Raw genomic sequence first — 25617 nt, 5'->3', positions numbered from 1 at the left:
GCAGTTCAACAGAAAGCTGGCACCAAAGCTATAAGAACAAGCTAATTTCAGTAGCAAATGTATAGAAAACCGTTGCACTTGTGTTTTATGTCTTGAACTGAATAATTTTTGAATCGGTCCAATGCATTCTGCTGCTTAGTCTGGACAATTTTAAGAGCTGATGAACCTCTCTCACTTAAAGGCCACCTCACTCCCTTCTCTCTCTCCTCAAGTTCTCTGTATGCACCTGAAGGTGAAAGGCCTTTTCCACTAGCTATTTTTAAATGTAACATTTTATAGTTCAAGTGCCTGGCCCTGTAATGTTTGAAGACGGTTTCCACTCTCAGTTATGGTGTTGAATACTATTTTTTATTTTCATAGTCATGGTGACTAATTTACAGATGTAAACAGTTATCTCCTTTTTGTGCAATTCAATACTGTCCACTAGCATTATTTCCATTCATGCACCTTTGAAGAACAGGATACTCTCAGATTTTTTTAAGCAATGTAATTTTTGTATATAGAAACCCAGAGTTAAACTTGATGCACCTTGATTAGTTATGTAAACAAAATCTAAAAAATTCCCCACAGAACAAATAACTTGGTTCCGTCACAGAAAGTTTATATATTTCTCCTGATTAATCTGAGGTTATTCTTGTCAGGAGAGAAGTGTGTGGCACATGGATCCATCAAGATAGGATGTAAATTCTACACCTCTTCATTAACAAAATCGTACATAATGCAATGCTTACAATCTGAATGCATGATAGAAAGCAGCTTTCAAGCTCAAATGGCAGCCATCGGCCAATCATTTATGGCATTATAGATACCTGTTACACACAGCATTACTTCAAAACCCTGAAGGATTGTGTATGAAATGTTTTCCAAGCAGTCATTTGGTTTCAAACCTCAGGAGAAAGACACAAGAGCTTGCATTTACCAATGTATGGTACCCTTAAGCTCTATGAAACCAATACAGGTTGTGTATTTCACAGTGACAGTTGCTGTAATGCCTTTTCTCACACAGTAGGATTGTGTTAGATGTTGCCCTTGGTTCATTGTCCTGGTGGTTTTCCCTTTTTTCACTTTAACTACATTTCATGAGCACTTCTCATGGTCTTCATTTAGCTGTTCATGAGTCCTTTCAGTATATCTTCAGAGAGCTCCAGTAGAGGGAGTTCAGGTGACGGAATGTCCAAGGGAGGAAGATTGGGTATTGGAATGTCCTTAGCCTTCCCTGCATTTGCTGCAAACTTCTGCCAAGTTGAAGCTGAAGTAGAAGCAGTTTCTGAATGCTGCTGTAGACCCCACAACTCTGACTTCTCCACAAAATCAGCATCCACATCCAACTCCTTATCTACTGGAACCTTTTGGAGTCTAATCCTTTCTGCTTTTAGCTGCTTATTTTCTTTCCTTAATCTCTCATTTTCAGCTACAAGAAATTCCACATGCCGTTTCAAATCTGCAATTTTGGTTGCCTGCTCCTCTATTATTGTTTTGTCATCTTTCGGGGCTTTGTTCCCAATACACACTTCTAACTGCTCCTCTCTTTTCTGAAGGAGAAATAATAGTGTATCTGGTTCCCTATCAAAGATACCCTGAGTTTCCTGGAGATGCTTATTTACAGAAGGACTGTATTTCTGAGCAACAGAAACCAGTACGTTTTGGTCTTCAGATTCTTCAGCTGATGGCTTATAAGAGGTCTGAAGATGTGGCGCTATATCCCTGTCTGCATTCTGTTGGGCTTTTAGCCTTTCCTCTCTCTTGGCCCTTTTCCACCTCTCCTGGATGAGCAATAACTGTTTCAGGTGACTATCCCTTTGTAATTCCAGTGATAATTGAGCCTGGACAGGAGAAAAAAAAAAAACCAACAAAGATCAACTGAATTAACACAGAGGGTCTGATCCTGCAAACATTTGCAAGTACCTTTACAGACATGCTTAAATGTTTGCAAGAAAATCAGCATTTGAGCACTTCCTGAAGGGGGAATCTTTCTCTCTCTAGTTTCTGCAATACAGATTCTGGCATTAGGTCATCAAACTCAACATAACTGCAGTCTGCTTGTGAAATGGAAATGTTAAGGGTGACTACATTTAGACATCTAATTTCTTTCAATCCATATGTACATTACTGATGGGAGGAAGTTTAAATAGCTTGTGACAATGTACAAATGCAATTGGGATGAGATTAGGGGCATCCTTAAGTGGGAGTGTTTACCAGTTGGGGTTAACCTGTAGGGTCTCACTAAGATATTCTGTCCATCCCAAAATGAACACTGTAAAAATCTTGAGTATAATGAGCACCTATGTATAATGCGCATCTGCCTTTTAAAGGTCAGAATTCTTGAATAAACTAAACTCTTATCTATAATGCACACCCCCATTATACTCGAGATTTTATGGTATGCATATGAAGGAAGGGGCTCCCGCTTGCTGCGGGGCCCCCAACCCAGCCGAGATCACACCTTCTAGGGGAGTGTCCCCCGTTCAGCTGCCGGTACTCCGAGCTCGCACCTGCCGACCCCTTCCCCTCCTAGCCCAGCCCAGCCCATGCCTGCCGAGGGTGAATTTAAAACTTTTAAAAAAACCTCCTATAGATGATGCGCACCCCGATTTTGAAGCTAAAAAACAGGACAAAAGTGCGCATTATGCTCGAGGTTTTACAGTATTCTGTAACTTGCCCCAAAGATCATTCTCTATTCTTCATGATCTTCACAGCAGCTGAATCGGGGATGTCTGCAATAGAGCAGCTCGGGTGCTGCCGGGTTGGTCCCGCAGCGCCGAGGGGTGGTGCTACGGCACCAACCCAGCAGCACTCCAGCTGCTCTTGGGGACACCTGGGACAGAGCAGCTGGGGTACTGCTCGATTGGTCCTATAGCGCTGCCCCTCGGGGCTGTGGGACCAACCCGGCAGGACCCCAGCTGCTCTGCCCCAGGGGTCCCTTATTCAGCCGCTGCTGAAACAGATCAGCGGCTGATTCCAGGAAGCCCGGGGCAGAGCAGCTCTGCCCCGGGCTTCCTGGAATCAGCCGCTGATCTGTTTCAGCAGCGGCTGAATCGGGGACCCCTGGGGCAGAGCAGCTGGGGTCCTGCCGGGTTGGTCCCGCAGCGCCGTCCTTTGGCGCTGCGGGACCAACCCGGCAGCACTCCAGCTGCTCTGCTCCAGGCGTCCCCAAGAGCAGCCGGGGTGCTGCCGGGTTGGTCCCGCAGCCCCGAGGGGCAGCGCTACGAGACCAACCCAGCAGCACCCCAGCTGCTCTGCTCCTGGCTTCCTCTATTCAGCTGCTGGTCAGTTTCAGCAGCAGCTCAATGGGGGAAGCCTGTCCGGCTGCCCCAGCACTTCCGGGTTCCTGATGGTGCCGGACCATCAGGAGTCCCTGAGCATTGGATGCTGGACTAATAGAGTTTTACTGCACTAGAATAGCTCTTTGGGCCTTAGGCAGCCAGGCCTAACTTAAAAGCAGTACAGCTCATTCAGACTTGGTAACATGACTAGGGTGTAAGATCTGATCACACAACTGGAACACAGCGTAATGGCCATATGCACAAGGGCCAGAGTTACGCTTATTTGTACACCACCACCTTCAATGTTTCCTAGCTAAATACAATCTCACCTGCTCAGACTGCGTCAGCTTCATTGCTTCTGAAAGGTATGCTGCATAAAAACAAATGGGTAAACACTTAGGCTGGGATTTTAGACTTTAGCTTTAAAGAAAACAAGTTTAATTTTTTTAAAAGGTGTTTAAATTCAGCAGATCATTTTCTGCATTGAATACAAAGAGGTGATTTCCAGCAATGATTTGCCTATGTAATGTGCGTACTTTTCAAATGTGTATCTGCCCTGAAGAACTTTAAACCTACAAAGTACAGGTCAGACCTCCCTGGTCTGGCTTCAGGACCTGACTTGTCCTGAACCAGGGAGGTTGATGATACCAGACCCTTTGCTGGGGGCCTCTTGGCTCCGCTCCTGGCTGCCAGATTCTGCTCCCAGCCATCAGTCCCCTGGTCACCAGCTCCCTGATTCTGGCCTGACTGCCACTCCCCGGCCACTGAAATCTGCTCCCAGCCACCAGACCCGGCTTTGGTTAGCACTCCCAGCTGCTGCCTGGCTCTCTGGTCTGGCAATATCTGTGGCCCTGTTGTGCCAGAGCACCCATGGGATCCCTTACAATGCTGGACCGTGGACAGTGCCAGAGCAGAGAATTTCGGACTATAGAGGGCCAACCTGTATTAAAAAGGTGAATTGCTTCCATGTCATCTTTGAAGCAAAGTCATATTCTGGTACATCCTGCTGCAATATGCATTGCAAATTCCATGGTTCTAACTGCTTCACCTCTGAGGAAAGCACTACCAATGCAATTGCCACCTTTTCCAGATCAAAGTTAAGGTTTGCAGGAACTCCCCAGAGGAGCAGCAGTAATTCCCTCCCCCCCCCCCCAAAGTGCATAAGGAAGTGACAAAGAGGAGCCAGAGTCTCACCCTATATCCACTTTAGTGGTCTTGTATTTCATTCTATGTTCTTAGAGTATTAGTGCTGTACTCTGCTGCTACAGGTAGAAACTCTATATTGGGACTCTCTGGTCCAGCAACATCCATGAACTATCACAGATGTTGCAGAACCAGAGAGTCCCGGTGGAGTGCCAGCAGCAGAGACTCCTGTAGGGACAGCAGGGCAGCAGGCTGCCCACAAGCAAGCTGATGGCGGGTCCCAGAGGCCCAGCAGCAATGTTCCCTCTAATATCTTCCCATCCATGTGCGGAATAAATTTTTCTATGTACACCACCAACAAACAAAAACCTAACAGTGGGTACTCTGCTAATGTGCTGGATGGCATCTGAATCTCTCCTGAGTAGCCGCACAAGTTCTCAGCTTACAGGGAACACTGGCCAGCAGCGGTGGCTGCTCAGTGGGGTTGGCAGGGTAGCGGGGCCAACAGGAGGTGGGGAGCTAGGACAGAGGCCAGAAATAACTTCTCATGGATTTGTTTTTAAAATTACTTCTATTTAAAAATGTTGGTCTTAACAGAGGTTGTCAAATTTACTATAATCTATTAAAATTACTTAAGCATTCAAGCAGAACATATTTGGGACTGCTGAGATTTTAAAGAAAGCCAGTCCACTGAACTGCTGGAAGTCTCTTGCTAAGCACCTGAAGTGATTTAAATGCTAAACCCGCTTTTGACAGAAGTAGCCTCTTCTTCAGATGCAGAGAGAAAGTTTTCTTCTTTTCAGTTTATTCCACTAGTTCAATTCAATGATTTAGTTCAAGGTTAAACTGACCAGGGCACGAACACAAGCTTCTTGGCACCCTCTCTCTCCTTCAAAGTAAATTATAAACAAGGTTACAGCAGCAAAATAAACTTAACTTGTGCGGCCACTTTCACCCATCTCTCCAGAGCAGATCTTACCTGTTAATAGGCAGCAGCTACACAAACTCAAATCAGATGTGAAAAATGACAGAGGGCTATCACAGAGTAGTGTCTTCAGACAGAGCTCACTACCTCTGAGGATTGAGCTTTCTTGATAGAAATGACTTTATCAGCAATAGACTTAATTAAAAACATTAAAAATGCTAACAAATAGACTATTTAGCCAAAGCTATGGCTAACCATTTCCCACATCGTGCTAACAGCTACCTACTCCAAGTAAGAGATCAAAATTAAAGGGCACATTTCCAAAAGACTTCCCACAGGGCCTCTAAACCTGTGTCCACATATTTTGCATGTACCAAAACAGTATTTGTATGCAAGTATGCATCCAGTTACTTGACTTGAGCAAGTTTCAGAGCTGCTTTTGAAAACTGGGTCATAAATATCTTATGAAAAGGTAATGCTCACCTGCTGCTTTTGTGTGACAAGAAATTGCTTCTTCGTATTTTCCTGCTGCCAATAGCCGGTCTGCTTTTCTACTCTGCTGATGAGCCTGAAAAGAAACAAAGTGTTATTTTAAATCAAAGCTCAGGCTAGGAATGACTGGAACAGGTTTTTATAGTAACTTTACCCCAAACAGATAATCAGGTGCTCACATTTCAAGCTCTCTCCCATTCCAGCCTGAGAAACACAAAGAAATAATTTCCTAAGATGCTTACCCACTATATAATTTTTTGAACACAAACGTACTGTGCAAGTATGACAGCAGGTTTAAGGCACAACAGACAGACATAAAGAAGCTATTTCACCATGAGTGTATACCATCCATTTTATAAAGTGGAAACTACTGAGAGTCTTCATCCAACTAACCTTTGCACGTTTGCAGTGGCAAGCAAGTGAACTGTAGGGCAGTGAAGGACCAGTGCTAAAACAGCATTGCTGGTGTAAGGAGCTAGTCACCACAGGCTAGATACCATGAGCTACTGGAAACAATCCTTGAGAACTGCCCTCATTCACTCCTACTACGTGGAGATGTGTGCCCTAATGTGAAAGTGTAGCATCTCCTAAGTAGTACTGTGTGACATCAGCCACACACCCACACACACACGTCTCTTGTGGGACCTGATAGGAGCTATATTCTGTTTTATTCTATCAGCTTTTAATTTCTCTCATGATCCTGAAGAGCTCCTTGCATTCAAAGCTGACAAAAGAGGAGAAGAAGGATCATTTGATGCTTTACATAAAAGCCTTCAACTTGGTCAAAACTTTACAAAATTCAAAATAAGCACCCATACTTTAACTGAAGTAAGCTACCAGGGTTCAGCTTGTACAGACCCACTTCTCTCAGCTTTGAAACCCACAGCGGGCAGGCAAGAATAGCTTACTCCTACACAAGGCAGGGCTTGGATATAATGTAAACCTTTAAAGAGCTATAATAGTAATGTGATGCCATTCACCTGTAATGGTTTTAAAACAAAAACCAAAAAGAGAGGGCAATTTAGAATTTGCATCACCTGAAGTCTCTTCTGGAAACTTTGTTTTCTAGGTGGTGAATTATCTGTACATAACAAACATAAGAATGGCCGTACTGGGTCAGACCAAAGGTCCATCTAGCCCAGTATCCTGTCTACCGACAGTGGCCAGCACCAGGTGCCCCAGAGAGGGTGGACCGAAGACAATGATCAAGTGATTTGTCTCCTGCCATCCCTCTCCAGCCTCTGACAGACAGAGGCCAAGGACACCATTTTATCCCCTGGCTAATAGCCTTTTATGGACCTAACCTCCATGAAATTATCTAGCTTCTCTTTAAACTCTATTATAGTCCTAGCCTTCACAGCCTCCTCTGGCAAGGAGTTCCACAGGTTGACTACAAGCTATGTGAAGAACAACTTTCTTTTATTAGTTTTAAACCTGCTCCCCATTAATTTCATTTGGTGTCCTCTAGTTCTTCTATTTAGGGAACTAATAAATAACTTTTCTTTATCAGCCCTCTCCACACCACTCATGATTTTATAGACCTCTATCATAACCCCCTCAGTCCCCTCTTTTCTAAACTGAAAAGTCCCAGTCTCTTTAACCTCTCCTCATATGGGACCCGTTCCAAACCCCTAATCATTTTAGTTGCCCTTTTCTGAACCCTTTCCAAGGCCAAAATACCTTTTTTGAGGTGAGGAGCCCACATCTGTACACAGTATTCAAGATGTGGGCGTACCATAGTTTTATACAGGGGCAGTAAGATATTCTGGGTCTTATTTTCTATCCCTTTCCTAATAACTCCTAGCATCCTATTTGCCTTTTTGACCGCCGCTGCACACTGTGTGGAAGTTTTCAGAGAACTGGCCACGATAACTCAAGATCTCTTTCCTGATTTGTCAAAGCCAAATTAGCCCCCATCATACTGTACATATAGTTGGGGTTATTTCTCCCGATGTGCATTACTTTACACTTATCCACGTTAAATTTCATTTGCCATTTTGTTGCCCAATCACTCAGTTTGGTGAGATCTTCTTGGAGTCCCTCATAGTCTGCTTCTGTCTTGACTATCCTAAACAGTTTTGTATCATCTGCAAACTTTACTACATCACTGCTTACCCCTTTCTCCAGATTATTTATGAATAAGTTGAAAAGGATTGGTCCCAGGACTGACCCTTGGGGTACACCACTAGTTACCCCTCTCCAATCTGAAAATTTACCATTTATTCCTACCCTTTGTTTCCTGTCTTTTAACCAGTTCTCAATCCAAGAAAGGACCTTCCCTCTTATCCCATGGCCATGTAATTTACACAAGAGCCTTTGGTGAGGGACCTTGTCAAAGGCTTTCTGAAAATCCAAGTATACTATATCTACTGGATCCCCCTTGTCTGCATGTTTATTAACCCCTTCAAAGAACTCTAACAGATTAGCAAGACAGGATTTCCCTTTACAGAAGCCATGTTGACTTTTGTCCAACAAATTATGTTCTTCTACATGCTTCACAATTTTATTCTTTACTATTGTTTCTACTAATTTGCCCGGTACTGAAGTTAGACTTACCGGTCTGTAATTGCCAGGATCGCCTCTAGAGCCCTTTTTAAATATTGGTGTCACGTTGGCTACCTTCCAGTCATTAGGTATGGAAGCCGATTTAAAGGATAGGTTACAAACCACAGATAATAGCTCAGCAATTTCCCATTTGAGTTCTTTTAGAACCCTTGGATGAATGCCATCTGGTCCCGGAGATTTGTTAACATTAAGTTTTCCTATTTGTTCCAAAACCACCTCTAATGACACTTCAATCTGGGACAGTTCCTCAGATTCATCACCCACAAAGGACGGTACAGATTTGGGAATCCCCCCAACGTCCTCAGCCATGAAGACTGAAGCAAAGAAATCATTTAGTTTCTCCGCAATGGCTTTATCGTCCTTGATTGCTCCTTTTATAGCTTGATCATCTAGGGGACCCACAGGTTTTTTAGCAGGCTTCCTGCTTCTAATGTACTTAAACATTTTGTTATTTCTTTTTGAGTTTTTGGCTAGCTGTTCCTCAAAATCTTTTTTCGCTTTTCTGATTACATTTTTACATTTGATTTGACAGTGTTTATGTTCTCTTCTATTTATCTCACTAGGATTGGACTTCCACTTCTTAAGAAGGGACCTTTTTGTCCCTCACTGCTTTTTACATGGTGGTTAAGCCACGGTGACTCTTTTTGTTGATAATCTGTATTATTGATTTTCCTTATAATTTTTTTCCCTAGCCACCTTTCTGGAGGCTGGCTCATTGGTAGGGTTGCATGTCTCTAAACTGGCCATTTAGTTACAAACTGCTAAATCTGCTGGGTATTTAAAAAAAAAAAAAAAAAAAAAAAAGCAGCTGTCCTCAATAGGCAGGGGAGAGAAAATAGTTTAAAACTAGCCCCCATCATTGTGTCACCCTGCTGCTGCCCCACAGACTCTGCATAAAATTTGCCTCCGGACTGAAGCTTTGGCTATGCTGAGTGTATCTGTAGATGACACCTACACTAACTGCCTTAATTATAGTGGAGCCCAAGAGTGGCATTCAGGACCCTAAATTCAGCTTTTGAATTAAGAAACTATACTTGGTTCAGTTTCATTGCTGTCCCCAGGGTTCTGAATAACAGCTGTGAAACTGAAGAACTTTTTCTTTGCTGTTGCTAGTTGGCAAAGCTACTATCTGCAGCGGAGACAGGGACTACTTTTAGTTAGAACTACTTTTAGTTGTGAGAAGACAACTCAAAACGGGAGAACAGGAAGAAGCAGAGCCATTCCATCATGAACATACCCCATTTCTGCAGCCAGGAGACACTTGATGGGAAAAAAGGAGACAAATCCCTTTCTCCTTTCCACAAGCTAAGTTTGAGATGTTTACTATGCAGCAGCTGATTCAAGAGATAAATCCCCTGAGAAGAACAAAAGTCTTGCAGAGAAAAAAAGTTGTAACATCTCTCACCAACATGTTGCTCCTGAAATCTTGTTTTCCTTACTTCTATTCCTTCCCCAACCAACAAAAAAGGAAAATCTTATTTGCCTTTGGCTGCTAGGCAATTGATAAATATTATGAGGCTTGACTTCATATTTAAAGGGATAAAACCAAGAGTTAGTTTCACACTGTTTGTACTAACATCAACTTGTTACATCTACAAGTTTCTAAAGTAAAGTGATTTTTGTTGTGTAAAAACTGGATGGTGAATACAACCCTTACTCTATTAAGTCCATTTTGGAGTCAGAATCAGAGCCACTGTCTCAGAATAAAAGTCATTTTAATGAAGCAGAGCATGATTTATGAGATTGTTTCAAGAGACATGGGGATTTTTGTTTCAGGGCCCTATCAATGATGTCAGTTCACATGACACATTTGTGTTCATAGAATAGTTTTCATCATTCAGTACTGAGCCATGTAAAGTGTGATTAAGGGCTCAGATTAGACCCCTGGATCTTTAAACAATGTTGACAAACTTAGGGTTTGTCTATATGGTGATTTAGTGCCATCTGCTCAGAATGGCATGCTTAGCAAATAGCAGCAAGGTCCACACAGTCTCATTGTGCTGCAGATGTACATCCCAGCTTGCACCATGCATTAAATTGCTCTATGGACAAAACCTTAGCACTGTCAATTTCCCACATCTTTGACATGTTCAGACAAACCTGGGGAGGAGCACAGCAAGGAGATTTGTTTTTATTGCCAATATTCCAATTGAAAGTAAGGATATTAAGAGTCCAGTACTTGACTAATCATGTTGCTGATAGTTTGTATCAACTACACGATACAAGGGATAAGGGAAAGTGCTCTGTACCGGCTCATGCCAGTCCAGGAGCTACCTCTGCTATAGCTCTATAGTTTAAATGTAGTAAGAGCTAGACACGCAGGAAGATCCCCGACCGGCATGAGCTGGGACAGAGCCAGGTTTGCTCAGTCCTGGTTTGCGCTGGGTCCAGCAGCCCCTGCATATGGCCAGCCCGGGCTGACGTGAATGGGGGGGAAAAAGGAGAAGAGCAACAAGAGGGAGGGAGCTGAAACGAGTGGTCGACTACTCACTCACATCCCTAAATGAAAAATAATATTTTATTACCTCTTTCCAGACTCTCACACAAGGTTATACCAAGGAAAAGAGCTTACTCTGGCAAACCGAGGAATGTATTCACAAGTACAGGCAGTCCCCGGGTTACGTACAAGATAGGGACTGTAGGTTTGTTCTTAAGTTGAATTTGTATGTAAGTCGGAACTGGTACATATTGTAGGGGAAACTCTAGCCAAACATTTTTTTTAGTTTTGGATAGCATAGGGAAAGGTTAACTCCCCTCTAATGTTTGTTTTGCTGTCTGTTCCCCTGTTCAGAAGATTTCACATCTATTTCTGTCCCTGTGACAAACTCAGGACTAAAGGAGTAACTCATCAAATACCAAACAGCTCTGCACCATGCTTTGAGCTAATAGCTTTATTTCCACACACCACCCAGGGTTCTAGGAGGAGGGTCCTTTTTTTGCTAACACAATGAGGCCAGCACTTTGTTTGTTTTGGTGGAGTCTTTGTTTGCCCAGGGAGCCCAGCATGTATAGGGGGAGGAGGGGCGGAGAGGCTGCTTTTGTCTGCTGTTCAGCAGCCTGTTGCTCAGGGGAGGGGGCAGCCTGTTGCTGGCAAGGGGGGAGGGGGGAGGCGTGCAGGATGCGAGGCCGCGGGGGGGGGGGGCAGCGGGCGTGGGGAGGCACTTTTCCTCTGCCCGGCAGCTCTGTGGGATCCCTGTCCCTGTGGCCAGCTGCTGCAGGCAGAGGCCAGTTGGAGCCGGCCGAAGAGGAGGAGGAGGTGGATTCTAGGACCCAGGTGAGCGAGCCCCTGGGACTCTGCTGCGCTCCGGGAGCCCGGCATGTATAGAGGGGAGGAGGGGCGGAGAGGCTGCTTTTGTCTGTTCGGCAGCCTGTTGTTCAGGGGAGGGGGCAGCCTGTTGCTGGCAGGGGGGTGGGGGGGGGCAGCGGGCGTGGGGAGGCACTTTTCCTCTGCCTGGCAGCTCTGCGGGACCCCAGTCGGAGCCGGCCCGAGGAGGAGGAGGATCCTAGGACCCGGGTGAGCGAGCCCCGGGAATGCTGCTGCGCATGTGCGGGAGTTGCCTCACCCCGTTCGTATCTAGGGATCCGACGTAAGTCGGATCCACGTAAGTCGGGGACTGCCTGTATGTTAAACCATAGAGCAGTGTTTGCTTCATAAGCAGCGATTTTCTATGTTTCTCCTCTTTGGTTTGTGCATACTGTAACTTCATTTACTAAAATGCTTAGATACTGTGCCATCACAATACAAAAGCCTTCTTAAAAAGTGTAGCTTGTCAGATGTTGGTTAACATGGAGTTGGAGTCTAAGCTCGGAGTCCTCTAATCACTCATTTGCTTAAGTCAAAGGAGAGCTGAAGAGGACAATAGGTTGAACTAAGAAAGCTGTAACTTAAGCATATTAAAAGGTATTAAAAAAGAGGAACCCAGAACTACAAGGATAACACCTTTACGCAATAGATAGTTAAGTGTATACTAACATTAGGATATTCTGTCACGACTACAGGCAGTCCCCGACTTACGCGGATCTGACTTATGTCGGATCCGCACTTACGAACGGGGCTCTCTCGCCCCGAAGGTCGAGGTGGCAGATTGCTGCCTGCGAGCTCCGGGGCCAGAAAGCCCTGTTCATAAGCTGCTCCAGCAGACCAGGGGCACCGGGACTGAAACCGCAGCCGCGGCAGGGTCCCGCGCCTTTGAGACTTTGCCAGAGCAAAGCCTCAGAGGCGTGGCACCCCGCTGCCACTGCGGCTCTGCTCCCCGTGTCCCTGGTCTGCTGGGGGGGAGGAGGGGGCGCAGCTAGTGTGCCCCCCCCCAGCAGACCAGGCTTTTGTTGTGGACCCTGGGGCAGAGCAGCTGGGGCGCTGCCGATTGGTCCTGCAGCGCCGCTCTGGGCACTACTGGACCAACCCAGCAGCACCCCAGCTGCTCTGGCCCAGGTCCTGATTCAGCCGCTGCTGGTCAGTTTCAGCAGTGGCTGAATCAGGACGCCTGGGGCAGAGCAGCTGGGGTGCTGCTGGGTTGGTCCAGTAGCGCCAAGGAGCGAGGAGCGGTGCTACTGGAGCAACCCAGCAGCACCCCAGCTGCTCTGCCCCAGGCGTCCCCAAGTCAGCCGCTGCTGAAACTGACCAGCGCTGACTACAGGAAGCCCGAGGCAGAGTTGCTCTGCCCCGGGCTTCCTGGAATCAGCCGCTGATCAGTTTCAGCAGCAGCTGACTTGGGGACGCCTGGGGTTCTTAAGTTGAATCTGTATGTAAGTCAGAACTGGTGGTCAGTTTCAGCAGCGGCTGACGCCAGTTCCGACTTACATACAGATTCAACTTAAGAACAAACCTACAGTCCCTATCTTGTACGTAGCCCGGGGACTGCCTGTATAGCAAAGCTTAATAGCATTTGCACTGATTTCCCCACGGAAGCTACTGAAGCAGCAGTAAAAGAAGGAGAAAAACAAATCAATCATCTTGTCTAGACTTATTTGGGAAAAATAGGTGATTGTGCATTCAATTATAAGGGAAAAGTCTCATATGTGCCTCCTTCTGCCAGTCTCAAGAGAGATGTATTCCACTCCTCCAGGTGTTTTACCTAATTAGTTGATTTTTGTGGGGACTCTGAGATGTTTTCATTCTCATACTAGAACGTCACCACAAGTGGTTTCTGGGTGTGACGTCAGAGAGAATGTTGTGGTGGTCTATGTCCTACTAGTAAGTGATACATAGCAGCACCTGAATGACTAATATACCTCACATTTGAACAAGCTTCTATATTTTGTCATTATCTTAGAACTCATTCAACTCTGGTGCAGATTATAACAGCTATAGCTGGGACTGCAAAAGCACAAAATCATCCAACGCAGAAGAATGTCTTGACCACATCCCCTCCCAACCCCCACATGCATGGTGCAAGCCGATCATGGGGCTCTATGCACTGGAACCTCTATGGAAGTGGGGTGTCAGTCAACCATGGACCACTGATATTCCCTGGAGAGGCTTATGGCTCCTCTGTAGTCCTGATATGCTGGTAAAGATTGCCTGACAGATGACCTCCCCCTATGATCCTTGCTTTGCGGAGCTAACCTAAGAGCTGAAACATTTCTCACTTTCAAAAGAGCCATTTACTAGAGAATGAAAATGATAAGAAACTCAACATGTCCAGAAAGTGCACAGATGGGCAAAGATAATGACTGGGTCCAGTATGAATGTCTCAGAAGCATGTTCTGCAGTACGTCTATATAGACTATATAGATGCTTCCTCCATCACTGGCAGGGCTGAGAGGAACCATGGGAGACTCAAAAGGCTTATGGGTGATACAGAGCAGCCCCAGCCCACAGGGCTCCTACCTCCAAGCTCCATGAACTGCTGGCTCCCAACCCCTGCCTGAAAAGCCCCTTTCACAATGAGCAGCCCCCTGGAAACAGATTGACAGAGCCAGATGTATACCTGTCCTGCTACAAGACAGGCCCAACGAAGAAAACAACAGAACACCACTGGCCATCACCTACAGTCCTCAACTAAAACCTCTCCAACACATCAGTGATCTACAACCCATCCTGGACAATGATCCCTCACTCTCAGACCTTGGGAGACAGGCCAGTCCTCGCCCACAGACAGCCTGCCAACCTGAAGCAAATTCTCACCAGCAACTGTATACCACACTACAGTAACTAACTCAGGAACCAATCCCTGCAACACCTCGATGTCAACTCTGCCCACACATCTACACCAGTGACACTATCACAGGACCTAACCACGTCAGCCACACCATCAGGGGCTCATTCACCTGCGCATCTACCAATGTTATATATGCCATCATGTGCCAGCAATGCCCCTCTGACATATATTAGCCAAACTGGACAGTCTCTACATAGCAGAATAAACAGACACAAATTAGATATCAGGAATGGTAACACATAAAAATCTGTAGGAGGAGAACATTTCAATCTCCCTGGACATACAGTAGTGGATTTAAAACACTGCAACAAAAAAAACCTTCAAAAACAGACTTCAAAGAGAAACTGCAGAGCTACAATTCATTTGCAAATTTGACACAATCAATTTAGGATTACACAAAGACTGTGAATGGCTAGCCAACTACAAAAACAGTTTCTCTTCTCCTGGGCTAGGTCTACACTGCCCTAGCAGTCTTGGATGGCCCATCACATGTTCATTTTAACAATACTTTTGCTGGAGATCTGACAACATGCAAAGAAGGTACCAATGTGGATTTCTAAAGATAACAACAGCACTTGATCCAAGGTTTAAGAATCTGAAATAGGGATGTTAATGGGTAATCAGTAACCATCACTTAACAGCAGCTCCAGCCCCACTGCGCTCCGGTGTGGAACTGCTGGCTCCCAGTCTCCATGAATTGGGATCTGGCAGCTCCATGCAGCGGCTCTAGCAGTCCCATGCAGGGCCAGAAGGGCGGGGGGAAGAGTAGGGCAGAATTCAACCCAGCCATATTGGGTGGGCCACTCCAGCCAAGAGTCCCCTCCCAACCCTCATTTAATCAGTTAACTGACTAAATGTTAAGTTTAACCAGTTAACTAAACAAACAGGATTTTACATCTCTAATCTGAAGTGATTTCCAAAATTTGACAGCATGAGATGTAGAGCATGCTTTCATAAAACTTAAAAGAGCAACACTCGAATAAGGAAACTGCAGAACCTAAAGCACCAAAAGAAAAAAATCAACTTTTTGCTGGAGGCATTTTATTCGGAGGATGAAAATGAACATGCATCAGTCTGCACTGCTTTGGATTGTTATTGAGCAGAACTCATCAGCAGCATGGATGCATGTCCTGTGGAATGGTAGCTGAAGCATGAAGGGACATATGAATCTTCAGTGCATCTGGCATATAAATATTTTGTAGCCCTTGTCACAAAAATGCCCCAAACACCTGTTCACTTTCAGGTGACACTGAACAAGAAGCAGGCAGCATTATCTCTCAGAAAAGTAAACAAACTTATTTGTTCAAGTGATTAGCTGACTCAGAAGTAGGACCCAGGGCACCTGTGCTAAAGTTTCACTTTTTAAATTTTTGAACACAGTACTTTTGTATACAATTCTATATTTGTAAGTTCAACTTTCATGATAAAGAGACTGCAATACATTACTTGCATTACATTAAATTAAATACTTATTAAGAACATAAGAACGGCCATACTGGGTCAGACCAAAGATCCATCTAGCCCAGTATCCTGACTTCTGACAGTAGCCAAAGCCAGATGTTCCAGAGGGAGTAAACAGAACAGGTAATCATCAAGTGATCCTTCCCCTATCATCCATTTCCCGCCTCTAGCAAACAGAGGCTAGGGACACCATTTCTACCCATCCTGGCTAATAATAGCCACTGATTGACTTAACCTCCATGAATTTATCTAGTTCTTTTTTGAACTAGATTCTCTACTGAAATGGAAATCAATATATTTGAAAGTGTAGAATTACATCTGAAAATATTTAGATATTTAAATAGACCCCTGGTGTCCATCCAGTTCTGAAGTAGTAGCCACTATAGTAGAGGCTATTGCTATAGCAAACTAGCCACACTCAAGCGGCCAAATAGCCAGAGGTGGCTGGTGTGTTGGACACCATGAAAATAGATGGTATTCTACCATTATTTAACAATCTGATTAATTGGATTTTTTTTGAATTGCTGGACAGTCCTAGTAATTTTCATATCTTTAAGGGAACTTGGAGATGATAGAGAAGCACTGAACACTCTCCTACTTGCTCATTAATACTGATGAACCACATGGGAAGTTATTCCCTTGGAGGGGGATGATCAAAGACAGTAAGACTGCCCCCTCTGAAATAAGGAGAGATGAAAAAGCACATTCGTTTTCTAATCTAAGGAAACTGAACCGCTACAGTTTTGAGAGGTAAAGAGTCACATGACTCTAGCCTAGATGAATAAAGAGCAGTCTCTCCCAAATGATCTCACATTATGGCTAGCTGCTGATGGAAAACTCCTGGGACAAAACAAGTAAGACTCTACACGATTTTTAAGAGTTAGTTCACAAACCTATTAGTTTTCAAACAGGACAAATCTATTGTAGTCTCCCTGGAGCAACAAGCTGACTGGAAGTCCTGTTCCCTTATGCATTCTTTGTTTTCCTGAAACATGTTGGAAAAGTCTCTCTGGAAAGACTTAAATCCACATAATGTATTTAAGCTTTATATTGCAGAGCATGCAGCAAAGTCTTGTTCCCGGGGAGCCAGTGTGTAACCTGCAACAGGGGAGTGAGGAGCAAGTCCACCTCTGACAAGGGCAGCTCTGACAGGCTGTGGGGCAGGATTAATCATTTCCATCCCTAATCCTTTGGGGTATGTCTAGACAACAGGGATTTTTTTTTTTTTAAAGTGGCCTTTTTTCAAAAAAATCTTTACTGTGTCTAGACTGCTGCCGCGTTCTTTCAAAAGTAAACCGAAAGAACGTGGTAGTTTTTTCGATGGTGGAAAACCTCATTTTACGCGGAATAACGCCTTTTTTCAAAAGTGCTTTTTTGAAAAGAGGCACTATGTAATGCAAACTGCTTTTTCGAAAGAGAGCATCCAGACTGCCTGGGTACTCTCTTTCGAAAAAGTGGCTTGCTTTTTCAAAAGTACTGGTCATAGTCTAGACGCTCTTTTTCGAAAGAGGCTTTTTCAAAAAATACTTTTGAAAGATACTTTCAAAAAAGCCTCTTTAGAAAGAGGCTTGCAGTCTAGCTGTAGCCTTGGAAGTTAACAATCCTTTAACAAGACATGAGGCATAGACAGCAGTAGGCTACACTTGCTAAAAATTACAACTGAAGTAAAAAACAATCAAAACTAAAAAAAGGGAGCAAGGAGGGCTGAGGTAAGCAGACTTCAGGGAGGGATTGTTTTGTCAAACTAACAATTCACACCTTTTAAAATAAGAACAACCTGTTCTCTGTGGCTAACCGCAGCTTTCTCTGTAAAAATTGGTTCTTTTATATTTAAGGTATTTTGGGCAAAGATGCTTCACTCTTATTCAAGACAGTCCTCATAATTAAGTAAGAATATTATGACCATACAAATTTAATCCAAAAATGACAAATTTGTAATTAAGCAAAACTTTGTTCACATGAAGCTTATCAGATCTTAAATGGAGGAGCCATTTTAATTGCCTTGTCAATACTACCAGCTGAAAGTTAAACCTACCCAGTCTGCCTACCGAAAGCCCACATTTAGCAGAACTGATGGAACAACGTGCGAGCTGTAATTCATAAGTTAGAACAGTGGTCACCAACCACTGGATTGGGATCTACAGTAGATCTTGGAGCCTTTGACAGGTGATCCTGACAGGTTTGGCCCAGAGGCTATCAAGTGCTGGCTCTTCATCTACCCCTCTCAGCATTGCCATGCTGTTTTTTGCTCTCTGCCTGGGAGCTGCCTCTTACCCCCGGGAACCTCTTGCTTGCTGTGCAAGTCACAAGAAGAAAAGGAAGGGGCACTGATGTCAGAGTGCCTCTCCCCTCACCCTGTACCCCATCTCCACAGAGTGGTGGAAGGCAGGGATGGAGCGAGTTTGCTGGCTGCTTTTGGAAGTAGTACAGGGCCAGATTAGGGGTAAGACTGCCCTAGTCCCCTATACCACCACTCAGAAGGCGCCTGTGGAAAGCGGTGCCCAGCTGGAGCCCACATTCTGAACCCTGGCCACAGTCCTGAAGCTTTCCTGCACCCCAAACCCCTGCCCTAGTCCTGAATCCCCCATCACCCATACTCCCTCGCTGCACCTCAACTCCCTACCCCATGCTCAACTCATAACCCTCTCACAGTCCAAATCCTTTAGCCCAAGATCAGAGTCTGCATCCCCTTCCTCAGAACTCTAGCCCTCTGCTCCAAGCCTGATAAAAATGAGTAAGGATAGGGGAGGGAGGGATGATAAGAGTGAGCAGGGGCGGGGCCTCGGAGAAGGGGTGGGAAGGAGGCAAGGCAATGGTTTGGGTTTCAGGTAGATCCTGAATTGCACTTAAATTCCAAAAAGAGATCTCATGCTTAAAAAGGTTGGAGACCACTGGGTTAGTATGTCCTTCTCAAGTGAGATTGCATATTACCAGTGTTATTATAGATGATCTCTATGGATAGCAATCCCATGCTCTAATCAGAATATTGCCATAAAATATATTTCCACCCACCTGACCAGGATGGTGATAGTGACTGCGAAATGTTAAGGCACATTAGAGAAGCTATAAAAATAAAAATCCTCAATAATAAAAGGGAGACTTCAATTGTCTCCATATTGACTGGGTACACATCTCAGGATGGGATGCAGAGATAGTTTCTTGACACCTTAACTGACTGCTTCTTGGAGCAGCTGGTTCTGGAACCCACGTGAGACAACAATTCTTGCTTTAGTCCCAAATGCAGCATAGGATCTGGTCAAGAGATGAATACAGCTGGATTACTTGGAAACCGTGATCATCATACAATTAAATTTAACATCCCTACGAAGCGAAAAACTCCACAGCAGCTCAACACTGTGGCATTTATTTTCAGAAAGGGGAACTACACAAAAATGAAGGGCTTAGACAGAGATTAAAAAAGGTACAGCACCAAAAGTGAAACCCCTACAAGCTGTATGGGAACTTTTCAAAGATATCATAATAGAATCTTAACTTAAACGAATATCCCAAATTAAAGAACATAGCAAGAGAACCAGAAAAGTAACACTGTGGTTTAACTACCTACATGGAAAAGAAAAAGTGAGAAACTAAAAAGTCATTGTTTAAAAAGTGAAAGCTAAACCCTAGTAAGGAAAATACAAAGGAGCACACTCTGTCAAATGAGGGGTTAAAATATAATTAGGAAGACCCAAAAAAAGGAATTTGAAGAATAGCTACCCTAAAATTCAATAAGTGATAGCAATGTTTTAAAATTATATCAAACAAGAAGCTTGCTAAACAACCAGTGGGGTACTGACAAATAAAGGTCATAGAAGAGAAACTAAATGAATCCTCTGCACCAGTCTTCACGGCTGAGGATGCGAGGGAGATTCCCAAACCAGAGCCATTCTTTTTAGGTAACAAATATGAGGAATTGTCCCAGCCTGAGGTGTCATTAAAGGTGATTTTGGAACAAACTGATAAACTAAACAGCTTCCACTTACCCTTCACTCCCAGGCTGCTCCCCACACATACCCCCTTGCCTGTGGGGCGCCTGGGATCCAAACAGGGCGAGAGCAGCCATTGTCCCTGGCGGGCCCCTACAGGCTGAAGCAGCCCCGCGCCCTTGGCAGGCAGGGAGCTGCTCCAGCCACTACTGGTTAACCGCTCAGCATCACGGGGTTAACCTTTCACATCGCTAGGGGGACGGGAAGTTCCGACACACACTTACAAAATCCAGTGCAAAAGTAGCTGCGAGGAGCTTGGCGTTACCTGCCTCCACCTCTTGCCAGCAGCAGCCCAGTGAGGACAAGGACTGAGGGGTTCGCAGCGACGCCCCCGCAGCCTGCACGTATCGCGCCGCTCGTGCCTAGTGTCGCTGAGGTGGCTGCTAAGCGGGCTGCGACCATTTGCGGCAGGCCAGGCCAGACAGGCTCCCCCAGGGCCGCGCTGCCCCGGGGCAGGGCGCTGCCTTGCGGCGGCGTCCGACTGCCCCTGGCGCGCGGCAGCGGCGGGAGCGCGAGGCCTTTGCCGCAGGGCGCGAGGGAAGGTCCAACGGCCCCGCGCCAGGCCCCCAGCGGAACAGCCGCTGCCCTGCCACGGGGCAGCTCCTCCCCCCGCGGCGGCGAGAGCCCCGGCCCGGCTCTGAGCGAGTCGCGCGCCAGCAGCCCGCCAGCCCGAGGCGCGGCTCACCAGGTTGAGGGGCCCCTCCATCACCTCCATAGGCGGCGGGGGCAGCGGGCACATGGGCTCTACGGCTCCCTCTCGGTGCCCCTGGCGGCTGTAAACACCGACACACTTCCGCCTCCAGCACGCACGCGGCGACGTCACAGCGCCGCCCAGAAGTCTCGCGAGGGCCCGTTCCCCAGGAGGAGGGCCGTGTCTCCATGGGAACGGGGCTGGGCGGCTCTCGAACGCGAGCGGACTCGCCGCAGCTGTGCGCGGGGCGGCCGGGCAAGTCCTGCCCGCCTGTGTGAGCCGGCCCCGCCCGGGCTTTCCACCTCCCCGCCGGACGGGCTGCGCCCCGGGAGCCCGTCTGGTTCCCTGCGCGCAGGCAGCGCCCAGAACCAGCTGGAGCGGGCTGGGACCCGGCCCGACTGGCGTAGCCGCTGCAGCACCCACTGGCCGCGGATTGCGGGAGCTGGTGCCCCAGCCCAGGTCGCTCCCTGGCTGCAAAGAGCGAAACCGAATTCGTGGGGGCCGCAGCACCAGCGAATAAACAAACCGGGCGGCCGGTTCGCGTGTTTCTCCGAGTGGTTCCCGGGACACTTTGGGAAACACTGATCGAGACCATCCCTGGCTGGTGCGTGTCTCGCCTGCTCTCCACAGGCTCTAGTGATAGAGATTCCACAGCCTCCCTAGGCAATTGACTGCAGTGCTTAGCCATCCTAATGTCCCAGCTAAGCTCCCCTGTGCAATTTAAGCCCTTTGCTTCTTGTCCCATCATCAGAGGTCAAGGAAAATGATTATTTCTCCTCCTCCTCCTCCTAACAATCATGTATGTATTTGTAAATGGTTATGTCCCCTGTCAGTCTTCGCTTTCGCAGATTAAACTTACTCAGTTGTTTCAGTCTTCCCTGGTAAGCAGGGGTATTGGGTATAAGTGGCAGGGAAAGGCAATGCCTTCTCAAACTGCCCATCTAGTCCTGCCACACTCTGCCCCCGGTTCCCTTCCCCCATTCAGCATGTGCTTCAGCCCCACTGAGGCCATGGCAACCCACCCTCCTTGTGCCTGAGTAAGCTGGGGCCGTGGGCCACAAGTGCTCCAGCATGAGGAGTAGCAGGCTATGGACTGCCCATGCTCGGGGGAAACAGGACACCCGTGCTCCAGAGGGCTGGGGAGGCTGTGGGTTGCCTGTATGTGTGTGGGGGCTGCCATGGGTGGCAGGGGTGGGATCTTGGACTGAAGGAGTGGGGCTGGGGAGGAGGGTTGCCCAGGCGTACTTTTACCTACCACTCATGCTCATGGTGATGTTTTTAGAATTTTAATCAGAAGTGACTGGTGCATGTGAGGTTGGGGACCAGGATCGGCCACTCAGCGGGGCAGTGATGGGCATGTGAGGATTTGGCAATTAAAATTTTGGTGGTATTCACAAGGGGGCGGTACACCACAAGTAACCTATGCCTTTAATCATTTTTCTCTGGACTTTCCCCACTTTGATCACATCTTTCCTGAAATGTGGTGCCCAGAACTGGACACAATACTCCAGTTGAAACTGTATCTGCATGAAGTAGAATGGAAGACTTACTTCTCATGTCTTACTTACAACACTCCTGCTTACAGAGCCGTCCCATTCATGTATTTGTTCTTATTGAATTTCATCCCATTCACACCATTTCTCCAGTCTGTCCAGATCATTTTGAATTGTAATCCTATCCTTCATAACAGATGCAATATCTCCTAGCTTGTTATCATCTGCAAACTTGAAAGTGCTGGCCAGAGCAGTCACCTTGGGGCTCTGTGGGACACCACCCAGAGTCCAAGAATATCAAATTGAATAGTGCGGTGTCTATGCTACACCAAATTAGACCTCAGAAGGGTCAAATGTAGGCTACTTCTCTCAGCAAAGTGGAGTACCAAAGTCAACTTTAAAAGCCCTTAAGATTGGTCGAAAGGACTTGGTGGTGTAGACTCATTCATTACAAAATCAACATAATGCTACTAGCTTTAACCTAACTTCATAGTGTAAACCAGGCTCTATTGATATGCATCTCAGCTGATCAGCTGTAGTTTCTAAAAATCTCCTCTAGAGGTCTTCAAGGATCATCATTTTTAAAAGCTTCAGAGGGGTAATCAAGTTAGTCTGCAACAGGAAAAACTTAACAAAACAACAAATAAACTAGTAGCACCTTAAAGACTAACAATGAGCTTTTGTGGACAAAATGTAAATGGTATCATGAGCTTTTGTGGACAAAAAGAAGTGGGTTTGCCCATGAAAGCTCATGATACCATCTATCATTCTTTAAGTGGATGATGATTTCTCCTAAGTGAAGGAATATCTGCAGTATTTGTATGCTATTTCATCGATGGAATAAGTTTTTACCCTTGAAGTGCCCAGTGGAAATTATAGATTATCATTCAGAACAGTTCTTAATTATTTACTTTTATAGGGTGCAAGCTGTTGCAAAGGAACATTAATTTAAATATGACCTCGGAAATCAATTAATTTATTTCCTTTTGACTAATAATTTTAAAATTAAAACATTTAAAAATCCAAATTACTTGTCATCATTTATTACTTTGTTATATCTTGCATTATTCTATCGTGACAAATTAGTATCAGAGAAATTCGTTTCACTTTCAAGGTTTTAGTGTGGCAATCTTTGGGCTTCAGGTATTAGAGTAGAAAGTTTTGGTTTTAAAAAGTTTTACTATATTTTTATTTTTAATTACAAATCCACTTCTAGTGGTCTTAATTTTCATAAAAGTCAGACTTCTGTGTATAACCAAAGTTAACAAAAGGATCTGAAATAATTCTTATGATGACAGAATAACTAAAAATATTGGTCTCCTCTAACAGTGAGGACCAAGCTGAGCACTTGGGCCCAGGAGAAATTCAAATGCTGCCCAGCTGATTAGCAGCATGCCCACCGCACCCATAACTGGCAGCATGTATTTCTACTAGTGGTGCACATCCGCACATGCCTCAGTGCATGACAGCAAAATCTGTGGAAAAAACTAGAGAACATTGGTAAGGACCCAAACCTTTTGGTGTGTGAATAAACAAACACCACCATACCCTTTCGTCATTACGGTTGCCAGATACTTTCACAAAAAATACCAAACATGGTGGGGGAAAAATTGGTTGAGAAAAAAACAACAACCGCACAAAAAGAAAAAAAGAAAAAAGAATGACTGTGCCTTTAAATCCCCTGCTCTCCCAGCTCCTGACAGATACGGCAGGGGAAGAATGTCCCAAGCAACCTTCCATCCAAGAAAAACAGAAATACCAGACATTTTACATGTTCAGTATTTTCTGGTTTTTTTACCGGACAGAGGCCGCAAATATCGGATTGTCCGGACCAATACTGGACACCTGGCAACCCTACAGTAATTTTTACACCCTTTTTCTGCAACATAGAATTTGGTGTAGCACCTTTACTCATAAATATGCATTCAGAATTAAACTGTTCTTTACGTGCCTCTGACACTGGAATCAAGATTCCTATGAAATCGTTACAATTAAAAGAGAAACATCATAGTTTGCAACAGTCATAAAGTGATGGAAGGAAGTGAGATTCTTTTTTGGTGCTTCAGTGAGGTTTGTTTGCTGCAGCTAGCAGTTGATCAGTGTAGTGACACATCACATCAGCCAAGATATAGAAGGCCATCAAGTAGGGAATTCTGCTTCACTTTATAATCCTACCCAATAAGATGCTAAAACCCATGTGCTCCCTCTGTGCCAAATCTCTCAGTTTCTCTACTCACCAGCACATTCAGCTGACAACTATCCTTTGCCCTTGTAGCACAACAAATATCTTCTTGACCACCTTATTTCCTCAGAACTTATGCCTAATAACAAGCACCCTTCCTAAGCCTTATCTCCTACCCAGTCATATCTGCCCTGGCTGTACATGTGCAACAAAAAGCAATCTGACAAGGTTTTGTACATCTTACTCTTTACACAGAACCCTGCAAAACCTAGAGTTAACCTTGGTCAGTTGTTAAATTGTATTAAGATGTACTGACAGAATTTGGCATGTTTTACTCATCAACTGTTTTACTGATTTTACTGCATATTTTAGTATTTGAGATCTTGCATACTACTAATTAAGCTCCATACTTTGATGATCCATTTCCACGATACTCTAATCCAGCTGCAGACTTTGATGATCTAGTTAGATATTGTGCAGAATGAAATTTTAGATACCCTGCTTACATTTCTATTCACTTTATTAACTCTGCTCTGTTCTTGCTGACTGAGCTATAGATTTTTGTTAGGTTACATCTAAACTTTTAATTTGGTATTTATTTTTCCCTTATATTATCCAAAATATATATTGATTCATGCCTGGAGATAACACAACTATTGTTTTCTGTTTGTTTACCAAAACTAAATATATGTTAGTATATGTTAAAAACTGATTGTTATGCTATACAGATATTTAGAAAGAAAATAATTAGTCTTGAAGATTTTTTTCCATTGCTCATGCAAATGCCAAGAGTAATACATTCATTTAAAACCCACAAGAAAAGTTAAAATAGCAAACTATTTTAGGAGACAGTATTCTCAGTAAAATCAGATCCAAACTACTGTCCTAACTCAGTATTTTTCTTTGAGAGATCTGACTGAAAAGCATTATAGTTGTACAGTGGTGTTATTATGATTGCATGGTTGTTTATGTTTTACCTAAAGAACAGAGGAATTCTTTGTCAGAATTATCTTTAAGACAAAACCAAACCAAACCAAAAAGAAAAAAAAAAAAAAAAAAAAAAAGTAAACCCTGCATAGGAGGGTAAACCCTGTGCCAGAGCATACTGTCACTGAAAGGGAAGAAGTAGGCTTGAGAAACAGTAGGGGACTCAGAAGTCCAGCCTGCTGGCCATCATTTTAGGGTTGAAGGCTAGAGGTCCTCCCTTCGGTCAGTAATGTAAGGGTTAAAGATGTGGCTCATGGAGGCTGATTTT

General features: G+C 45.0%; 1 protein-coding gene across 3 annotated transcripts; it reads right to left on the bottom strand.

The window, feature by feature from the left end:
• Positions 1–326: 326 nt before the first annotated feature.
• NRBF2 (nuclear receptor binding factor 2) lies at positions 327–20857 on the bottom strand. 3 transcript variants are annotated; one of them, XM_075934891.2, is made up of 4 exons: positions 20706–20857; positions 5815–5899; positions 3593–3633; positions 327–1823 (listed from the first exon to the last, which is right to left on the bottom strand). In XM_075934891.2, the coding sequence occupies exons 1-4, from the start codon at positions 20733–20735 to the stop codon at positions 1104–1106; spliced, it is 876 nt and encodes a 291-aa protein (XP_075791006.2). In that variant the 5' UTR covers positions 20736–20857; the 3' UTR covers positions 327–1103. The 3 variants fall into 3 exon arrangements, with proteins under 3 accessions (XP_075791006.2, XP_075791005.2, XP_075791007.2); XM_075934890.2 differs by having other exon boundaries at positions 20682–20839; XM_075934892.2 differs by lacking the exon at positions 20706–20857 and adding an exon at positions 19023–19564.
• Between the last annotated feature and the right edge of the window lie 4760 nt (positions 20858–25617).

The sequence above is a fragment of the Pelodiscus sinensis genome, chromosome 8, assembly GCF_052426305.1.
Source record: "Pelodiscus sinensis isolate ZL-2025 chromosome 8, ASM5242630v1, whole genome shotgun sequence".
Taxonomy (NCBI): Eukaryota; Metazoa; Chordata; order Testudines; family Trionychidae; genus Pelodiscus; species Pelodiscus sinensis.
This window is presented reverse-complemented; position numbering and strand designations above follow the sequence as displayed.